General features: G+C 40.9%; 1 protein-coding gene across 1 annotated transcript in view; it reads right to left on the bottom strand.

The window, feature by feature from the left end:
- The window catches only part of POLN (DNA polymerase nu), a 159,164-nt gene that overhangs the window by 111,205 nt on the left and 25,909 nt on the right, over positions 1-22,050 (bottom strand). The window contains exons 4-6 of the mRNA XM_023206783.2: positions 13,941-14,134; positions 9,398-9,460; positions 8,314-8,426 (exon numbers count right to left, since the gene is read on the bottom strand). Of these exons, the coding sequence (XP_023062551.1) occupies positions 8,314-8,426; positions 9,398-9,460; positions 13,941-14,134 (370 nt within the window). The remainder of the gene's footprint in view (positions 1-8,313; positions 8,427-9,397; positions 9,461-13,940; positions 14,135-22,050) is intronic.

The raw sequence follows: 22,050 nt of genomic DNA, 5'->3' as shown, positions 1-22,050 counted from the left end.
GAAAATAATCAAATTTTTATCTTGACTTTTCTATATGAAGTATACTTAGGGTAACCAAATAGATGATAAAGGGGGATTTCTCTTTATGTAAGTATTACAGCTAATAAATGAAGAAAGCATAATAGATCTTAAATATCACCATGTTGCAATTAAGGAACCTAGACAATGACAAGCAGTAGCTTCTAACATCACAAAAAAAGGTAAACATCCAAACATTATATACCTCCTGATGAATATATACAACACTTACGTAGTCTTTTTTTTTTTTTTTTTTGAGACGGAGTCTCGCTCTGCTGCCCAGGCTGGAGTGCAGTGGCCGGATCTCAGCTCACTGCAAGCTCCGCCTCCCGGGTTTACGCCATTCTCCTGCCTCAGCCTCCCGAGTATCTGGGACTACAGGCGCCCGCCACCTCGCCCGGCTAGTTTTTTGTATTTTTTAGTAGAGACGGGGTTTCACCGTGTTAGCCAGGATGGTCTCGATCTCCTGACCTTGTGATCCGCCCGTCTCGGCCTCCCAAAGTGCTGGGATTACAGGCTTGAGCCACTGCGCCCGGCTATGTAGTCTTACTCTCCCAAAATCTAACCTGAATCTGATCAAGCATCTGGATCTAACTGCCAATTTACAGGAAATAGAAGAGAGAGAACATATTAAATGACAAGGAGATGTGCTCAGTAAAATCCAGACTGTGAGAAATTCTACAGGACAAACACTCTGGTTTCTTCAACAACAAAATAACTGCAAGAATGTAAGACAGAGGAAGGGAGAACATACAGAAAAAGAGACTAAAGAAATACAAGCACACCTGGCTGGGCGTGGTGGCCCATGCCTGTAATCCAAACACTTTGGGAGGCTGAGGCAGGCAGATCACCTGAGGTCAGGAGTTTGAGACCAGCCTGGCCAACATGGAGAAACCCGTCTCTACCAAAAATATAAAAAACTAGCCAGGCGTAGTGGCACGTGCCTGTAATCCCAGCTACTCAGGAGGCTGAGGCAGGAGAACCACTTGAACCCAGGAGGAGGAGGTTGTGGTACGCTGGGTATGGTGGTGCACACTTGTAATCCCAGCTACTCAGGAGCTGAGGCAGGAGAATCACTTGAACCTGGGAGGCAGAGGTTGCAGTGAGCCAAAATTGCACTACTGAACTCTAGCCTGAACAACAGAGCAAGACTAAAAAAAGAAAAAAAGAAAGAAAGAAAGAGAAAAAAAAAGAAATACAAGTTATGGGCTTTGGGCCCCAGTTAAAACAAATTGTAAAAAACAAAACAAATAAAACAAAAACAGTTATAAAACAACTAGGGAAGTACAAACACTGACTAGATATCTAATAATAAAAAGAGATTATTGGTAATAGAGTGATGTTACCAAAATGGTGGAATACAAGCAAGCTGGCTTCACTCTCCTTCACAGAAAAGCAAAAACCAATATATAACATCAAGATTATCACCAGCAATATCCCAGAACCCAAATATAAGGATGACACAGTTTCCAAGGCCACACAGAAGTGAAAAAACTCCATGCAGACAGTAAGAGAATCAGACTTTATGTCCCTTCCCCAATCTACCAGTCACCAAACATGTAGAAAAATTTCCCTCAATTCAGTGACTAAACTGGAAAAAGTGAGACTGAGGTGGACAATCAACTTTCCCATCATCTTGGGCCCCCTGGCAGGAGACCCCTCCCTGCCACAATCCACAGGAAGCATCATGAGTGCCTGAAGGGAGAAATATCCCTGAGGAGAGCCAGAAATGGGCGGTGGTTGAGACTAGCAGACACTCTCCTCTGTACCATAGACAGAGAAGACACCAAACCAGAAAGGCTGGTCAGGAGGATCATGTTGTAGGAGGTAGATCCTACAGGGCCCCTGGGTATGAACTCCCAGCTAGCCTTCCCATACTGCAAGGTATATACCCTTAGGGACTTTCCTCACCAGGGATAGGGAGCGCTCTAAAGTTTGCTAGAGCTGAGGCACACCTGGGCTTAAGGTGCCATCTAGTGCTGAAAAGGAAGCAAGGAACTAGCAAAAACGAAAAGATATTCAACAGGTATATTGAAAAAAATTTCTGAGCAAACATATCCAATAAAAAACCAAAACAAGCCAGAAAGAGAAGATTGGAACAAAAAACTAATCCTTCAATGCAAAGAAATAGACGTACATTCACAAGAAATAACAGTAAGTGGGGAACCATGACCTCCTCAAACCAGACAAAGCAAGGAGCCAGGGACTGACCTTAACAGGAGGGCAATAGGGAAGCTCTTTGATCAAGAATTCAAAACTGCAGTATTAAGGAAACTCAGTGATCTCTAAAATAACACAGAAAAACCCAGAAATTAATCGGAAAAATTTAATGGAGGCTGACATAATTTAAAAAAATCAAACAGAAATCCTAGAACTCAGAAATATATTTGCTGAACAAAAAAATTCATTAGAGGCTCTCAACAGCAGAATGGATCAAGTAGAGAAAAGAATCAGTGAGTCTGAAGATAGGCTACTGGAAAAGACACAGAGCAGAAAAAAGAAAAGGAAGAAGAGAAATGAAGAACACCTATAAGATATAGAAAATTGCCTCAAAAGAGCAAATATAAGAATTATTCATGGTCAAGATGAAGCAGAGCAAGAGCAAGGAGTAGAAAGCTTATTCAAAAAATTATAACAGAAAACTTCCCAAATCTTTTTTTTTTTTTTTTTTTTTTTAGATGGAGTCTTGCTCTGTTGCTCAGGCGGAAGTGCAATGGCTTGATCTTGGCTCACTGCAACCTCTGCCTCCTGGATTAAAAGTGATTCTCCCGTCTCAGTCTCCCGAGTATCTGGGATTACAGGTATGTGCCATCATGTCCGGCTCACTTTTGAATTTTTAGTAGAGACAGGGTTTCACCATGTTGGCTAGGCTGGTCTTAAACTCCTGACCTCAAGTGATCCACCTGCCTCAGTCTCCCAAAGTGCTGGGATTTGAGGCATGAGCTACTGCGTCCAGCCCAAATCTTGAGAAATATATAAATATCCAGGTATAGGGAGGCCAGAGATCACTAAACAGATTAAACCCAAATAAAACTACCTTATAATTACCCAAATATAACTATCCTATATTATACTACACATATAATAAGCAAACCCCCAAAGGTCAAGGACAAAGAAAGGACCCCAAAAACAGCAAGAGAAAAGAACAAATAACATATAAAGGAGCTCCAATTCATCTGGCAACAGGTTTCTCAACAGAAGGAGTGGGATAACCTATTCAAAGTGCTGAAAGAAAAGAAAACTGCCAGGCTTGGTGGCCCACACCTGTAATCCCAACACTTTGGGAGCCCAAGGCAGGAGGATTGCTTCAGGCTAGGAGTTCAACAGCAGCCAGGACAACATAGTGAGACCCCTGTCTCTACAAAATCAAAATAAAAAAATTATCTGGGTGTGGTAGAACACACCTGTAGTCCCAACTACTTGGAAGGCTGATGCAGGAGGATCACTTCAGCCCAGGAACTTGAGGTTACAGTGAGCTATGATTGCACCACTGCATTCCAGCCTGGGTGACAGAGTGAGACCCCATCTCCCCACCACCCTCCCGTCCAATAAAAAGGAAAACAAAACAAAAGACAACTGCCAACCAAGAATTCTGTGCCCAGCAAAGCTATCCTTCAAACATGAAAAAGAAATAAAGCCCCAGACAAACAAAAACTGAGGAAATTCATCACCACCAGATACGTCTTCCAAGATATGCTAAAAGGAGTTCTTCAAACTGAAAGAAGAAAACACAAACATACAAAAAGAAAACATTTGAAGGATTGAAACCCACTGGTAAAAGTAAATACACAAACTCAGCACACTCTAACACTGTAATTGTAGTATGCAATCCACTCATAATTCCAGTGTGAAGATTAAAAGATAAATCTATAAAAAACAGTAACAGCTATGGCAACCTGCTAAGAGATGGGCCATATAAAAACACATAAATTGAGGCAACAAAAAGTCAAAATGTGTGTAGGGGGTGGAATTAAAGTGTAGAAGTTTTTTAGTTTTTCCTTTATTTATTTGTTTCTATTCTTTGTAAATAAAGGTAAGTTGTCATCTGTTTAAAATAACTTGTTACAAGATTTTTTTGTAAGCCTCCTTTTTATCTGTAGTGTATATATTATCGGTTTTTGTAACCACAAAGCAAAAACCTACAATAAATACACACACAAAAGAAAGCAACAAATTAAAAAGATCCTACCAGAGAAAATCACTTAACCACAAGTAACAAAATGGCAGTAATAAGTCCTCACCTACCAATAATATTGAATGTAAATGGACTAAATGTTTCAATTAAAAGACATGGAATGGCTGATTGGATAAGGAAATACTTATACAGATTTACACAGAATAAAAGTGAGGGAAAGCAAGAATTAATATTGCTAAAAGATCAGTGTTATCGGCTGGGCGCAGTGGCTCATGAGGTCAGGAGATTGAGACCATCCTGGCTAACACGGTGAAACCCCGTCTCTACTAAAAATACAAAAAATTAGCCGGGCATGGTGGCAGGTGCCTGTAGGCCCAGCTACTCAGGAGGCTGAGGCAGGAGAATGGTGTGAACCTGGGAGGCAGAGCTTATAGTGAGCCAGGATCATGCCACTGCACCTGCACTCCAGCCTAGGTGACAAGGCGAGACTCCATCTCAAAAAAAAAAAAAAAAAAAAAATCTATGTTACCTAAAGCAATCAAAGAGTCAATGAAATCTCTATCAAAATACCAATGACATTCTTCATAGAAATAGGACAAAAAGGCCAGGCGCGGTGGCTCGCGCCTGTAATCCCAGGACTTTAGGAGACCAAGGTGGGTGGATCACAAGGTCAGGAGATCGAGACCATCCTGGCCAACATGGTGAAACCCTGTCTGTACTAAAAATACAAATATAGGTGTGGTGGCAGGTGCCTATAGTCCCAGCTACTTGGGAGGCTGAGGCACGAGAATCGCTTGAACCCAGGAGGTGGAGGTTGCAGTGAGCCGAGATCACACCACTGCCCTCCAGCCTAGCAACAGAGCAAGATTCCATCTCAAAAAAATAAAAAAATAAAAAAATAAAATAAAATAAAACAAATAGGACAAAAAAAGCCTAAAATCTGTAGGGAACCAAACACCCTGAATAGCCAAGCAATCACAAGCAAAAATAACAAAGCTGGAGGAATCACACTACCTGACTTCAAATTACACTACAAAGCTATAGTAACCAACGCAGCATGGTACTGACATAAAAACAGACACATAGACCAATGGAACAGAAAAGAGACCCCAGAAATAAATCAACACATATACAGCCAATTCATTTTTGACAGGCTCCAAGAATATATATTGGGGAAAGGTGCTGGGAAAATCACATGCAGAAGAATGAAACTAGACTCCTATCTCTCACCATATACAAAAATCAAATCAAAAGGGATTAAGGACTTAAATCTAAGAACCTGAAACTATGAAACATCTGGAAGAAAACACTGGGAAAATGTTCCAGGACATTTGTCTGGGCAATGATTTTTTTTTTTTTTTTACTAAAACTTCAAAAGTATAGGCAACAAAAGCAAAAATAGACAAATGAAATTACATCAAGCAAAAGCTGTACAGCAAAGGAAACAATGGAGTGAAGAGACAACTCACAGACTGGAAGAAAATATTTGCAAACTATCCACCTGGTAGGGGATTAATAACCAGGATATAAAAGGAACTCAAACAGTTCAACAGGGGGAAACATGATTTAAAAGAGGCAAATTATTTGAATAGACATTTCTGAAAGGAAGATATACAAAAGGCCAACAAGAATATTTAAAAATGCTAAACATCACTAATCATAAGAAAAACGCAAGGAAAATCACAATGAGATATCATCTCACCCCAATTTAAAAGGACTTTCATCAAAAAGATAGGGAATAACAGATACTGGTGAGGATATGGAGAAAGGGGAACCCTCATACACTATTGGTAGGAAAGTAAATTAGTACAGCCACTATGGAAAACAGTACGTAGGTTCCTCAAAAAACGAAATAGAGCTACCATATGATACAGCAATCCCACTCCTGGGTATATATTCAAAAGAATCAAAATATTCAAAAGAATCAACACATCAGAGCAATATCTGCATTTCCATGTTACTGCAGCACTACTCACAATGCCAAAATAAGGAATTAACCTGAGTGTCCATCAACAGATAAATGAAGAAAATGTGGTATATTTACACAATGGAATTACTATTCAGCCATAAAAAAGAATGAAATCCTGTCATTAGCAGCAACATAGATGGAACTGGAGGTCATTATGTTAAGAGAAATAAGCCAAGCACAGAAAGACAAATATCGCAGGTTCTCACTCACGTGTAGGAGCTAAGAAAGCAGATCCCATGAAGGTAGAGTAGATTGGTGGTTACCAGAGGTCAGGAAGGGTAAGGGGGTGGTGGGTGGGATTAAGAGTAGTTGATTAACAGTTGCAAATATATTGTTAGGTAGAAGAAAGAAGATCTGGTGTTCAGTAAATCAGTAGAGTGATTACAGTAAACAATAATCTATTGTATATTTCAAAATAGCTAGTAAAGGAAAATTCAAATGTTTCCAGTATAAAGAAAATATAAATGTTTAAGGTGATAGATATCCCAATTACATGGATTTGATTATTACAATTACACATTATATGAATATATCAAAATATCACAAGTCCCCCCCAAAAATGTATATCTATTATGAATCAGTAAAATTTTTAGAAGGAAAAAAAGAGAAAAAGATTATTGACTATTTTGCTCGGGGGTGGGTAGAGATGATGGTGGTGTTTTAAAAACTGAATCTCACATTTTAGTCATACAATTGAAATATTTAGAGATGAATCACATGATGTTTGGGTTTTGCTACAAAGTATTCAGGAGGTGGCAGTTTGGAAGTACGGGGAGTTATAGAGCAAAAGATTGGCTGGAGCCAGGTGTGGTGGCTCACTTTGGGAGGCCGAGGCAGGCAGATCACAAGGTCAGGAGTTCAAGACTAGCCTGGCCAGCATGGTGAAACCCCGTCTCTAATAAAAATACAAAAATTAGCCATTCATGGTGGCGTGCACCTGTAGTCCCAGCTACTCGGGAGGCTGAGGCAGCAGAATCACCTGAACCAGGGAGGGAGAGGTTGCAGTGAGCCAAGATCATGCAACTGCACTCCAACCTGGGTGACACAGCAAGACTCCATCTCAAAAAAAAAAAAAAAAAAAAAAGGATTGGCTGGAAATTGATAATTGTCGAAACTGGGTGATGACTACTTTTGTATATGTTAGAAATTTTTGACAATAAAAAGGGTTTTTTCCAACCTTTTATTATGAACATTTTCAAATATACAATTTGAAAAGAATTATATAGTGAACATATATGTCCACCACCTAGATTCTACAATGAATATTTTTGCTATATTTTCTTTACCACTTATCTGTCCATCTAATTGTGTGTTTTTTTGTTTTTTTGTTTTTTTCTCCTGAGACAGCATCTCACTCTGTCCCCCAGGCTGGAGTGCAGTGGCGCAATATCAGCTCACTACAACCTCCACCTCCTAGGCTCAAGCAATTCTCCTGCCTCAGCTTCCTGAGTAGCTAGGATTACAGTCATGAGCCACCACGCCTGCCTAAATTTTGTATTTTTAGTAGAGACTGGGTTTCACCATGTTGGCCAGGCTGGTCTCCAACTCCAGACCTTGTGATCCGCCCGCCTCAGCCTCCCAAAGTGCTGGGATTACAGGTGTGAGCCACTGCGCCCAGCCATGTCCATCTAGTTTTTAAAAAGTTATAAAAAACTTTACTATTTTAAGCGAGGTGCGGTGGTCACGCCTATAATCCCAGCACTTTGGGAAGATGAGGCAGGAAGTTGGCTTGAGGCCAGCAGTTTGAGACCAACCTGGGCAACAGAGTTGGACCCCATCTCTAAAAAAATCAAAAAACTAAAATATATATGTATATTTACAATCTTCAGTATTTTAAATAAAAGGTAGGTCCTATGTTGTTTCGATGTTAATTACTCTGGATTGTAGTTTAATTCTTAGAAAGTTCATAAGCTATTTGTGGTAACAACAAATCTCACTGACCATGCTACATAAGTTAATTCTTTCCTATTTTAAATTATGAAAGTAATGTATACTTGTAAAAATTCAAATAACCTAGAAACATGGAGGAAAACTTCCTCCCCATGTCTAGGGCCCATGAGGAGGCATATCAGTCTGTGTGGCCAGGTCCCCCAGGAGTTGTGTGACATGGCTGCCCTCACCATTCTCCCATTGATAGGAGGAGTCACAATTGAAGAGTTAAATTATAGAGAGAACAAAAAATATAACTTACCATGCTTCCAACTGCCATCATTACCAAAAAACTGCAGCACTATTCTCACAAAATCCTTAGCATTAAAACAAATAACAGGACATTTACATTTCAGTGTTTGAAATAGCACGTTCCTAGAAGATGAAAAGAAATTCACTGATTTAAACATTAACTTGGAACTTTCAACCTTGGAAAAATATTACTACTACTCAACGAATAGCTATCACTTAGACAGCACATACACACATTAACTAAAGAATTCCAAGAGGTTGGTATTATTTATTATCTGCATTTTACAGATGATGAAAGTGAGACACAGAGAGACGAGGTAAGGTACCAAAGGTCACGCAACTGTCAAGTGCTTATCCTTGGGTAACATCCCATTACCTGTAGAATAAGACCTACTCTGGGCTCTTTATAGCCAGGCCCCAAGATGACTCTCTAGCCTGTTCTCCCAGAGCTCCCCTCAAACATTCTACTCTCTTATCGCACTAAATTCCCTTTCCTCCACCACCAGGCTGTGCCATGTCCTGCTCTGCTCCTGGGCCACTGCATATACTGTATTCTTGACTACAATTCTCTTCCCACAGTTTTCACAAACTGTTCAAGGGCCATCTTCAGGAAGGTGTGCCCTAATTCCGCAGGCAGGGGGCTGCTCCCTCTTCTGTATCTCTTCTGTACCCCTGCCCACACATGTAGTACAGTGGGAAGCACACTTGCTGTATTATAAGGTACCTTGAACATTTGTTCTCTCCATTATACCATGAGCACTTTGAATATGGGATTCACAATTGTTAAAACTGACTGAATACTTACCATGTGCCAGATACCATGCTGAACACTTCGTAGCATTGTGTGTGAAGTGATTGCTGCATTGAAACCTCATCACGATCCTATCTGGCATGCACTAGAACCATTTTACAGATGAGAAAACTTAGTCTTGAAAAGCTTAAGCAATTTGGCCAGGATTAAATGACTAACAAATGGCAATGCTGGGATCTGACACCGTATCTTCCTGCTGCCAGAGCCCAAACTCTAAGTTACCAAAGCCATCAATCCCTCTTTATAGTAAATGTTCATTAATACATTAATGAAGATTTCTTACCTGGCAAATTGCTGATGTGCCTCCTGTTCTTGGTCCCAGAAGGCCGAGGTTCTTTGGTTAGAGCTGAGGAAGAAAGAAATCAAGAGCCTAATGAGCTTTGTACAATTAGCCAAACTGCAGTTAGATTTTGCTTGGACTTGTTCCACAGAAAGACATTTGTAGGCTTTTTGTACTTTATGTGATTTCACCTTGGTTTCCCTTGAAAAGGGCGGCCAGGATGGTAGGGAGGGTAAAGTGCCAATAACACAGCTTCAGATCTTGGCTTGGCTGGACTGATGAGGAGGGTGTCCAAGATGGAGGAGGAACTGGGACCATGGAGCTCACTTCCCATTGCTGCTCCTTCATCCTTGAAACTCAAGAGTTCTATGATAAGGTAATCTACCAACTACACTATCTTCTGCTAATAAGAGACTAATTGATTTTTATCTTGATAAAACAAACAACAAAAAGAATACCTTGTAAGCTAAATGGCAATTAGCGAGGCATGGTGGTGCATGCCTATAGTCCTAAAGTCCTAGCTACTGGGGTAAGGTTGCTGAGGAGGGAGAATCACTTGAGCCCAGGAGGTTGAGGCTGCAATGAGTCGTGATCACAACCATTGCACTCCAACTTGGGCAACAAAGAGAGACTCTGGCTCTTAAAATAAAACATGTATATATGTGTATGTATATACATGCATACACACATATATGTTTACATATATATAAGCTAGATTTGAGGCTTTCTCATCTGTAAAATGGAGTGAATAAGGTATAACATACAGAGAGCATGTGAAGGTGAAGGGAGAGTGTGTATGTGAAAGGCCTTGCACAGGTCATTTAATGTTATTAAACATGTTTTGTGCAAAAAAGTATGTGTATTAATTTAAATGTGATTTATTTAAATTTATTTTGAATCTCAAAGATATAATCATAGGATTGGGATTATTATTTCCAATTTATGGTACTTGAGGCAATGTATTAATTTGATTGTCCTAGAACTTATAAAAATTAAGCCTCAACATTCATTCATTCAATGATAATATTGAATAAATACTGATTAAACACTTGCTTTATAGCATTGTTCTTAGATATTGGGGATACATTAATGAACACACTACTGAACACAAATGAAAGTCATGTATGTGGGGTTAGCAGTGGGGTACCATCTCATGTAGGGTAGTCAAGGAAGGTCTGATAAGGTAATTCTTTTTCTTCTTTTTTTAGCTTGGTAATTCTTTTTTATTTATTTTAGCTTGGTAATTTTTTTTTTTTTTTTAAGACAGGGCCTCACTCTGTCATCCAGGCTAGAGTGCAGTAGCGCAATCACAGCTCACTGCAGGTTCAAACTGCTGGGCTAAAGTGATCCTCCAACATCAGCCTCTGGAGTAGCTGGGACTATAGGCATATGCCACTGTACGCGGGTAATTTTTAAATTTTTTGTAGAGATGGGGTCTCACTATGTTGCTCAGGCTAGTCTCAAACTCCAGCCTCAAGCCATCCTCCCACCTCAGCCTGAGCCACTGTTCCTAGCCAAGGTAACTCTTGAGGAAAGACATGAAAGATAAGGTAAACAAAAGCCTAGTTGGTAGGGGAAAGTTATTGACAGAAAATTTTAGCCACTAAATGTGGAAGAAATGATAGAGTTAGAAAAATCACCATCTTACTAGCCATAATTAAATAAGTGATTTAGATGATCCTCATCAAAGGACAAAACCATTAAGGGAAAGTTTGGGGGAGAAGTTTATAAGGAAGGGCTCGTGCTGACACCACCTGAACCCGCTGCTCCCTCTCAGCACCATGAAAACTGGGACAACCCAATTGCATCACTAAGGGAAGTCAGGAGGACACCAGTTAAGTCTGAATTTCAGAAAAATCATGAATAATTATTATCTGAAAAAAATTACATATTTTTTAGAGATGTATTCTTCTAGTGTAAGTATGTCCTATGCAATATTTGGGACATACATATACTAAGAAATTAGTTATTTATCTGAAATTCAAATTTAGTGTCCTAAATTTGAATTTGTTAAATCTGGCCATCCAACTGCATCACAGATGGAGTATGAAGCTTACGGCTCCACCTAGGAAGTGCTGCGCAAAACAAGTTGGACCCAAATAATCAAGCATTTAGAGCTAACTCCAGTTTACAGAAAATACGGAGGAGAGAGAACAAGTTAAAGAACTTCATGATGAGGCAAACAAACGAATCCAGGACATGGGACCTCCTCCAAGACAGGGAGAGGGGTTGAGGTATGCTCCAGATTAGAAAAAACTAGAGACATGGCCACCCAATGCTATGTCCTGATCCCAACAAGTCAACTGTAGAAGGACATTTTTGAGACACTCAGGTTAACTTCGAATTTGGACTGGGTATACAACTTGTTAAGTTTTAAAATGGCACTGTGGCTCTGTAAAAACAAAACAAAACAAAGCCCATAGTTTTTAGAGTCATGAGAGGGCAAAACAATAGGTTGGGATTTTCTTTAACCTCAGTCCTCTCCCCCTTCCCCAGAAAAGGGACAGATGAAGGAAGTAAGGAAAAACCTTTGATAATGTTGGCCTGGGTGGATGCGTATACTACTCTGTACTTTTCGTGTTTTCATAGTTTACTTTTTGTTTGTTCAGAGAAAAACATAAAGGAATGTGGCAGCAAACCATGCAGCTATTTGGGAGAATGCTGCAGGGAGGGATGGTGGCACCAGGCCCTTGGGCAGAGGCGCGTAACACATGGTCAGGAACAGCAAGGAGGTCTCGGGAGTGCACTGAGAGGCCAGGAGAGAGGAGGGGTGAGGCTGAAGACAGCAGAGGGGCCAGAGTAAGCAGACTTTGAGGGCAAGGGCCTTCACAGGTCCTGTGGCTTTTCTACACTTGATCTTAGCCAGAAGGTCTAAAAGCAGTGATTTTGGGTTTTCCTCAGAGTAAAGCAGGAGTTGTTTGAGGGTTTGGGGCAGGGAAGTGATGTGATCTGATTTATGCTTTAACAGGCCAGCTCTGGGTGCTGCACGGAAGACAGACTGAAGGGGCAGGTGGAAGCAGGAGTCCAGTGTGGAAATTCTTGTGATCCAGTAGGAGGTAACAACCTGCGCTGAGTAACAGCAACACAGTGGATAAGCAGAGGGCAGATTCTAGCTACACTTGAAGGCAGAGCCAATAGGACTTGCTGAGAGCTTGACATGGTTTGTGGAAAGTAGAGAGAAGAGAGAGTTAACCCCAGGACTTTTTGCCTAAGCTCATGGAGGGCTGACACTAAGACAGCCAGGCCACATGAGGCAGGGTCCAGGGAAGACAGGAATTCAGTCTGGACATGTTTGCCTAAAATGACCACTAGATGTCCAAGTGGAAAACGTCAACTAAATTCAGAAACATCATCCAGATATTAGGGCTCTGTCCTCACAAGGGCTCTCCCTACACTAGACCTGACCAGTTGTTCTTTTTTTTTTGAGACGGAGTCTCGCTCTGTCGCCCAGGCTAGAGTGCAGTGGCCAGATCTCAGCTCACTGCAAGCTCCGCCTCCCGGGTTTATGCCATTCTCCTGCCTCAGCCTCCCGAGTAGCTGGGACTACAGGTGCCCACCACCTCGCCCGGCTAGTTTTTTTTGTATTTTTTAGTAGAGACGGGGTTTCACCATGTTAGCCAGGATGGTCTCGATCTCCTGACCTCGTGATCCGCCCGTCTTGGCCTGACCAGTTGTTCTTTAAAGAGAAAATTACATAAAAATAAAATGAAGGGTTCTGTTGGGAGCTGAAAGCTATGTTTGTCACACATTGTCCCCTTCTCCCCAAAAGTTACCTAAAATCACCCAGAGCCCAGTGAGCCTGCATGAAGCATGGAAAGGCTAGTAATGGGGCCCAGCTTCCTCCGGAGCTGCCTTAATCTTCCAGGGTGGCTAACTGGCCTTAAATCAGAGGGCTGGGAAGGTAGTGGATACCTCCATTTGAGGCAGAAGCCCAAGTCATGTGCATAACCTAAGCAAAGAAACAGTGAGGAAGAGTACAAGTTCCATCCCAGAAACGGTTTTTCAGAATCCAGAAGGGGCGGCAGGAGTAACCCTGCCTGCTCTAAAATTCTGTGATTCTAAGAGAGCCAGTCCAAAGAGGTGAGACAGGTCTTGCCTCTGTCCACAGACATGGAGCTTTGAAACTAGTCCCATCCTTGGTGGTATTAAGGACAATTTATTGTTTGCAGGCAGTGATAACTTTGTTTTCTAATGCTGTGAATGAATGAATAAGTATGATAAGGAAAATCATCTGGGACTCTGCCAGTGACAGGGGATTTTCAGGGTCTGGGTTGATGCTTTTCTCCCTAGCTTCTCATTGTGAAGTTGCTTCAAGTCCTAGAGCAGGCTGCTCCCATAGAAGAACGGAACTCCATTCCGGATACTCTCTGGGAGAGACAGGGCCAGTATTTGCAGAGATTTCTATCACTTGGATCCATTTTATTTTCATGTGCCCATACAAAACTTCTAAAAGTTTAAACAATTAAAACTGGACCTTGAAAAACTTTCCATTAGTATAAAGCAGGCATGTAAGTAGGGTGTGAGTCCATGTGTGAAGATTTTTTACCGGGCAGATTGTCGATGTGCCTCCTGTTCTTGGTCCCAGATAGCAGAGTGCTCTATTTGAATGTAGATACATGGATCATTCGACACAAAGCCCTCCAGGACAGGACCACAGGCCGGGGCATCTGGACAACCATGGCCACCCTCTGCTTGGCGCTTGAGTAATATCACAATTCCTCTAACAGAGGAAACAGGGGTCTGTGGCAACACAACAAAATAAATTAAACCTAGACAATATATCTGTTGTAGGAAGATATACATTTTAAAATTAAGCAGAGAGAACAAGAAAAGCCCTAAAATTAAACTTGAAAATAAATGGCTTTTTAAATGACAGTTGAGGCCAAAATCCGAATCCATGACTTTATGCTCCAAATCTGGTCTCTACCCTCTCCAACATCATGATGGAAGTCTCATCCAGGGCAATATGAAAGGAGAAAGGAATAAAAGGCATACACATCAGAAAGGAAGCATCATACTTTCCCTATTAACAGATGGCATGAATGTCTGTGTAGAAAATCTAAAGGAACCTGTAAAAAATGAATCCTGAAGCTAATATGTAAATTTAGCAAGGTTGCAGGATACAAGATCAAAGGACAAAAATGTAATATATTTTTATATTCTAGCAATAAACATATGAAAATAAAAATTTTTTAAACCACCATTTATAGAACTCTAAAAAATGAAATACTTAAGTATAAACTAACAAAATACATACAGGATATGTATGCTGAAAACTACAAAATGCTAATGAAAGAAATCAGAGAAGACCTAAATAACAAAGACATATAATACTCAAGGATTTAAAAACTCAACATAATAATAAGTTTGTCCTTTATCCCCAAGTTAATCATTAGAACTAAGAAGATCAATAAAACTCAAGTACAAGGAACATGAAGAAAACTACAGATCATTTGCTTAAAACCAGTGATAAAGGGTGGGGGGTGGCGAGAGAATACATTACATAGATAGAAACAAAGATAAGGATGACAGCAGATTTCTTGTGGGAAATAAAGCAACTCAGAAGACAGTAGATATATATACATACTTTTTTTTTTTTTTTTTTAGAGACGGAGTCTTGCTCTGTCGCCCAGGCTAGAGTGCAGTGGTACAATCTCAGCTCACCGCAACCTCCGCCTCCCAGGTTCAAACAATTCTCCTGCCTCAGCCTCCAGAGTAGCAAGGACTACAGGCGCACACCACCACGCCCAGCCAATTTTTTTTGTATTTTAGTAGAGACAGGGTTTCGCTGTGTTGCCCAGGCTGGTCTCCAACTCCTGAGCTCAGGCAATCCACCGACCTTGCCCTCTCAAAGTGCTAGGATTACAGGTGTGAGCCACTGTGCCCAGCCAACAGTAGAGTAATATTATGAAACTACTGGAAGAAAATAAACTATCAACTTACATTCTTTAGCCATCAAAATGCCTTTAAAAAAATTAAAGGTAAAGCAAGACTTGCATACTACACTGAGAACTATAAAACATTCCTAAAGGAAATTAAAGTTTTAAATAAATGGAGATACCCCATGTTTATGGATCAGAATACCCCATGTTTATGGATCAGAAAACTCAACACTATTATAGTAAGATGGCAAGACTCACAAAACTAATCTATAGATTTAACACAATTTGTATCAAAATTCCAGTTGGATTTTTGCATAAATTGACAAACTGATCCTAAAACTGACAAGCAAAGGAAGCACAATACCCAAAAGAATCTTGAAAAATACAAAGTTGGAGGACTCACTCTTCTTGATTTCAAAACTTACTACAAAGCTCCAACAATCAGAGAGAATTAGGAGATCATGGCAGATGGGAAGCAGGAGTAGACTGCAGCTCCCACTGGGACGGACGGAGCAGAGTGTGGAGGCTTGCATTGTGAACTTTTGCTCTAGAATGACTACAGGAATAAATCAGGAAAGCAGAGAGAAGCAACAGACCCTCTGAAGGAAGCAGATTGCTCCTGCAGGACCCAGGAGACACCCCAAATACTGTGTTGGTATCCATGGCCAAAAGACTCACAGACAGTTCACATCACAGGACTCTGAGCGCACAATCCCCAGTACCAGCCTGGAGCCTGGTAGACTTGCTGGGTGACCAGATTCAGAAGACAGATAACAGTCACTACAGCTCAGCTCTCAGGTAGCCACATCCCTAGGAAAATCAGGAGAGGACTACATAAAGGGAACACCTCGTGGGATAAAAGAATCTGAACAACAGCCTTGAGTCCTAGACCTTCCCTCTGACAGAGCCTAATCAAATGAGAAGGAACTAGAAAACCAACTCTGGTAATATGACAAAACAAGGTTCTTTAGCACGCCCAAAAAATCATACTAGCTCACCAGCAATGGATCCAAACCAAGAAGAAATCCCTGATTTACCTGAAAAAGAATTCAGAAGATTAGTTATTAAGTTAATCAGGGAGGGACTAGAGAAAGGCAAAGCCCAGTTTAAGGAAGTCAAAAAAATGATACAAGAAATGAGGGGAGGCCAGGCGCTGTGGCTCACGCCTGTAATCCCAGCACTTTGGGAGTCCAAGGCAGGCAGATCACGAGGTCGGGAGATTGAGACCATCCTGGCTAACATGGTGAAATCCCATCTCTACTAAAAATATAAAAAATTAGCCAGGCATGGTGGCACATGCCTGTAGTCCCAGCTACTCGGGAGGCTGAGGCAGGAGAATGGTGTGAACCCGGGAGGCGGAGGTTACAGTGAACCCAGATCATGCCACTGCACTCCAGCCTGGGTGACACAGTGAGACTCCGTCCCCCACACTACTCCCAAAAAAAAAAGCAGGCAGGCAGGCAGGCAGGAAGGAAGGAAGGAAGGGAGAGAGAGAGAGAAATGAGGGGGGAAATTTTCAATGAAATAGATATAGATAGCATATATTTTAAAAAATCAAAACTTCAGGAAACAATGGATACACTTATAGAAATGCAAAATGCTCTGGAAAATCTCAGCATTAGAATTAAACAAGCAGAAGAAAGAACTTCAGAGCTCAAAGACAAGGTTTTCGAATTAACCCAATCCAACAAAGATAAAGAAAAAAGAATAAGAAAACATAAAGCCTCCAAGAAGTCTCAGATTATGTTAAACGACCAAACCTAAGAATAATTGGCATTACTGAGGAAGAAGAGAAATCTAAAAGTTTGGAAAACATATTTGGGGGAATAATCAAGGAAAACTTCCCTGGACTTACTAGAGACCTAGACATCCAAATACAAGAAGCTCAAAGAACACCTGGGAAATTCACTGCAAAAAGATCATTGCCTAGGCACATTGTCATCAGGTTATCTAAAGTTAAGACAAAGGAAAGAATCTTAAGAGCTATGAGGCAAAAGCACCAGGCAACCTATAAAGGAAAATCTATCAGATTAATAGAAGATTTCTCAGCAGAAACCCTCCCAGCTAGAAGGGACTGGGCCCTATCTTCAGCCTCCTTAAACAAAACAATTGTTTCCAGCGAAACCAAGTTTCATAAGTGAAGGAAGGATTCAGTCCTTTTCACACAAACAAATGCTGAGAGAATTCGCCACTAGGAAGCCAGTACTACCACTGTTAAAAGGAGTTCTAAATCTTGAAACAAATCCTGGAAACACATCAAAACACAATCTCTTTAAAGCATACATCTCACAGGCCCTATAAAGCAAAAATAAAAAAAAGAAAAGAAAAAAACAAGGTATGCAGGCAACAAATAGTACAATGAATGGAATGGTATCTCACAACTCAATACTAAGGTTGAATGTAAATGGCCTAAATGCTCCACTTAAAAGACAGAGAATTGCAGAATGGATAAGAATTCACCAACCAACTATCTGCTGCCTATAAGAGACTCACCTAACACATAAGGACTCACATAAACTTAAGGTAAAAGGGTGGAAAAAGACATTCCATACAAAGGGAGACCAAAAGCAAGCAAGAGTAGCTAACACAGTAATAGTGGGGGACTTCAAGACTCCACCGACAGCACCGGACAGGTTATCAAGACAGAAAGTCAACAAAGAAACAATGGATTTAAACTGTACCCTGGAACAAATAGACCTAACAGATACTTACAGAGCATTCTACTCAACAACCACAGAATATACATTCCATTCATCAGTGCATGGAACTTTCTCCAAGATAGACCATATGATAGGCCATGAAATGAGCCTCAGTAAATTTAAGAAAACTGAACTTATATCAAGCACTCTCTCAGGCCACAGTGGAATAAAACTGTAAATCAACTCCAAAAGGAACCTTCAAAACCATATAAATACATGGAAATTAAATAACCTGCTCCTGAATGATCATTGGCTCAAAAATGAAATCAAGATGGAAATTAAACAATTCTTCAAACTGGGTTGGGCATGGTGGCTCACGCCTGTGATCCCAGCACTTTGAGAGGCCGAGGAGGGCAGATTATGAGGTCAGGAGATCCAGACCATCCTGGCCAACATGGTGAAATCCCGTCTCTACTAAAAATACAAAAATTAGCTGGGCGTGGTGGCACGTGCCTGTAATCTCAGCTACTCAGGAGGCTGAGGCAGGAGAATCACTTGAACCTGGGAAGCAGAGGTTGCAGTGAGCCAAGATCTGCCACTGCACTCCAGCCTGGCAAAATAGTAAGACTCCGTTTAAAAAAAAAAAAAAAAATTATTCAAACTGAAGGACAATAGTGACACAATCTATCAAAATCTCTTGGATACAGCAAAGGCAGTGCTAAGAGGAAAGTTCATAGCCCTAAACACCTATATCCAAAAGTCTGGCCAGGTGCGGTGGTGCACACCTGTAATCCCAGCACTTTGGGAGGCCGAGGTGGGCGGATCACGAGGTCAGGAGATCAAGACCATCCTGTCTAACATGGTGAAACCTCGTCTCCACTAAAAATACAAAAAAAAATTAGCCAGGCGTGGTGGCGGGTGCCTGTAGACCCAGCTACTCGGGAGGCTGAGGCAGGAGAACGGCATGAACCCAGGAGGCGGAGCTCACAGTGAGCTGAGATCATGCCACTGCACTCCAGCCTGGGCGACTGAGCAAGACTCCGTCTCAAAAACAAACAAACAAAAGAAAGTCTGAAAGAGCACAGATAATCTAAGGTCATACCTCAAGGAACTCCAGAAACAAGAACAAACCAAACCCAAACCCAGCAGAAGAAAGGAAATGACCACGATTAGAGCAGAATTCAATGATTTTGAAACAAACAAACAAACAAAATACAAAAGATAAATGAAACAAATGCCAGGCACGGTGGCTCATGCCTGTAATCCCAGCACTTTAGGTGGCAGAGGAGGGTGGATTACCTGAGGTCAGGAGTTAGAGACCAGTCTGACCAACATGGTGAAACCCCGTCTCTACTAAATACAAAAAATTAGCCAGGTGTGGTGGTACACGCCTGTAATCCCAGCTACTTGGGTGGCTGAGGCAGGAGAATCACTTGAACCCGAGAGGCAGAGGTTGCAGCGAGCTGAGATCGCGCCATTGCACTCCAGCCTGCACAACAAGAGCAAAACTCTGTCTCAAGAGAAAAAAAAAAAAGATAAATGAAACAAAAAGCTGGCTCTTTGAAAAGATAAATAAAATTGATAGACCATTACCAAGATTAACCAATAAAAGAAGATAGAAAATCCAAATAAGCTCAATTAGAAACAAAATGGGAGATACAACAACTGACACCACAAAAATGCAAAAGATCACTCAAGGCTACTATGAACAACTTTACACACATAAACTCGAAAACCTAGAGGATATGGATAAATTCCTGGAAAGATACAACCCTTCTAGTTTAAATCAGGAAGAATTACATGTCCTGAACAAACCAATAACAAGCAGTGAGATTGAAACGGTAACAGAACAATTACCAACAAAAAAAGTCCAGGACCAGACAGATTCACAGCAGAATTCTACCAGACATTCAAAGAAGAATCAGTACTGATCCTATTGACACTATTCCACAAGATAGAAAAAGAGGGAATCCTCACTAAATCATTCCATGAAGTCAGTATCACCCTAATACCAATACCAGGAAAGGATACCACCAAAAGAGAAAACTACAGACCAATATCCCTGATGAACATAGATGCAAAAGTCCTTAACAAAATACTAGCTAACCAAATCCAACAACATATCAAAAAGATAATCCACCATGATCAAGCGGGTTTCATACCAGGGATGCAGGGATGGTCTAACATACACAAGTCAATAAATGTGATACGTCACATAAACAGAATTAAAAACAAAAATCACATGATCATCTCAATAGATGCAGAAAAAGCATTCAGCAAAATCCAGCATTGCTTTATTATTAAAACTCTCAGCAAAACTGGCACACAAGGGACATACCTCAATGTAATAAAAGCCATCTATTATAAACCCACAGGCAACATAATACTTAATGGAGAAAAGTTGAAAGCATTCCCCCTGAGAACTGGAACAAGACAAGGATGCCCACTCTCACCACTTCCCTTCAATATAGTACTGGAAGTCCTAGCCAGAGCAATCAGACAAAAGAAAGAAATAAAAAGCATCCGAATTGATAAAGAGGAAGTCAAACTGTCACTATTTGCTGACTACATGATTGTTTACCTAGAAAACCTTAAAGATTCCTCCAGAAAGCTCCTATAACTGATGAAAGAACTCAGTCAAGTTTCTGGATACAAAATTAAAGTACACAAATCAGTAGCTCTTCTATACACTAACAGTGACTAAGCTGAGAATCAAATCAAGAACTCAACCCTTTTTACAATAGCTGCAAAAAAATAAAATACTTAGGAATATACCTAACCAAGGAGGTGAAAGACCTTTGCATGGAAAACTACAAAACACCGCTGAAAGCAATAACAGATGACACAAACAAATGGAAGCACATCCCATGCTCATGGATGGGTAGAATCAATATTGTGAAAATGACTATACTGCCAAAAACAATCTACAAATTCAATGCAATTCCCATCAAAATACCACCATCATTCTTCACAGAACTATAAAAAACAATCCTAGGCCAGGCATGGTGGCTCATACCTGTAATTTCAGCACTTTGGGAGGCCAAGGTGGGAAGAACACAAGGTCAGGAGTTCAAGACCAACCTGGCCAATATAGTGAAACCTCATTCTACTAAAAATACAAAAATTAGCCAGGCGTAGTGGTACGCACCTGTAGTCCCAGCTACTTGCGAGGCTGAGGCAGAAGAATCACTTGAACCCAGGAGTTGGAGGTTGCAGTGAGCTGAGATCACACCACTGCACTCCAGCCTGGGTGACAGAGCAAGACTCTGTCTCAAAAAAAATAAAAACAAAAATAAAAAATAAGCAAGACTAAGCAAAAAGAACAAATCTGGAGGCATCACAGTACCTGATTTCAAACTACACTATAAGGGCATCATTACCAAAACAGCATGGTACTGGCATAAAAATAGGCACACAGACCAATTGAAGCAAATAGAAAACCCAGAAATAAACCAAAATACTTTTTGTTTTTTTTTTTTGAGACAGAGTCTCGCTCTGCCGCCCAGGTTGGAGTCCGGTGGTGTGATCTCGGCTCACTGCAAGCTCTGCCTCCCAGGTTCATGCCATTCTCCTGCCTCAGCCTCCTGAGTAGCTGGGACTACAGGCACCCGCCACCATGCCCGGCTAATTTTTGTATTTTTAGTAGAGACAGGGTTTCACCCTGTTAGCCAGAATGGTCTCGATCTCCTGACCTCGTGATCCGCCCGCCTCGGCCTCCCAAAGTTCTGGGATTACAGGTGTGAGCCACTGAGCCCAGAAATAAACCTAAATACTTATAGCCAACTGATCTTCGACAAAGCAAACAAAAACATAAAGTGGGGAAAGGACACCCTATTCAACAAATGGTGCTGAGATCATTGGCAAGCCACATGTAAAATGAAAATGGATCCTCATCTCTCACATTATACAAAGTCAGCTCAAGATGGATCAAAGACTTAAATCTAATACCTGAAACTATAAAAATTCTAGAAGATAATATTGGAAAAACCCTCCTAGACACTGACTTAGGCAAGGATTTCATGACCAAGAACCCAAAAGGAAATGTAATAAAAACAAAGATAAATAACTGAGACTTAATTAAACTAAAAAGCTTTTGCATAGCAAAAGGAATAGTCAGCAGAGTAAACAGACAACC

This window comes from Piliocolobus tephrosceles, chromosome 3 (genome assembly GCF_002776525.5).
Source record: "Piliocolobus tephrosceles isolate RC106 chromosome 3, ASM277652v3, whole genome shotgun sequence".
Taxonomy (NCBI): domain Eukaryota; kingdom Metazoa; phylum Chordata; class Mammalia; order Primates; family Cercopithecidae; genus Piliocolobus; species Piliocolobus tephrosceles.
This window is presented reverse-complemented; position numbering and strand designations above follow the sequence as displayed.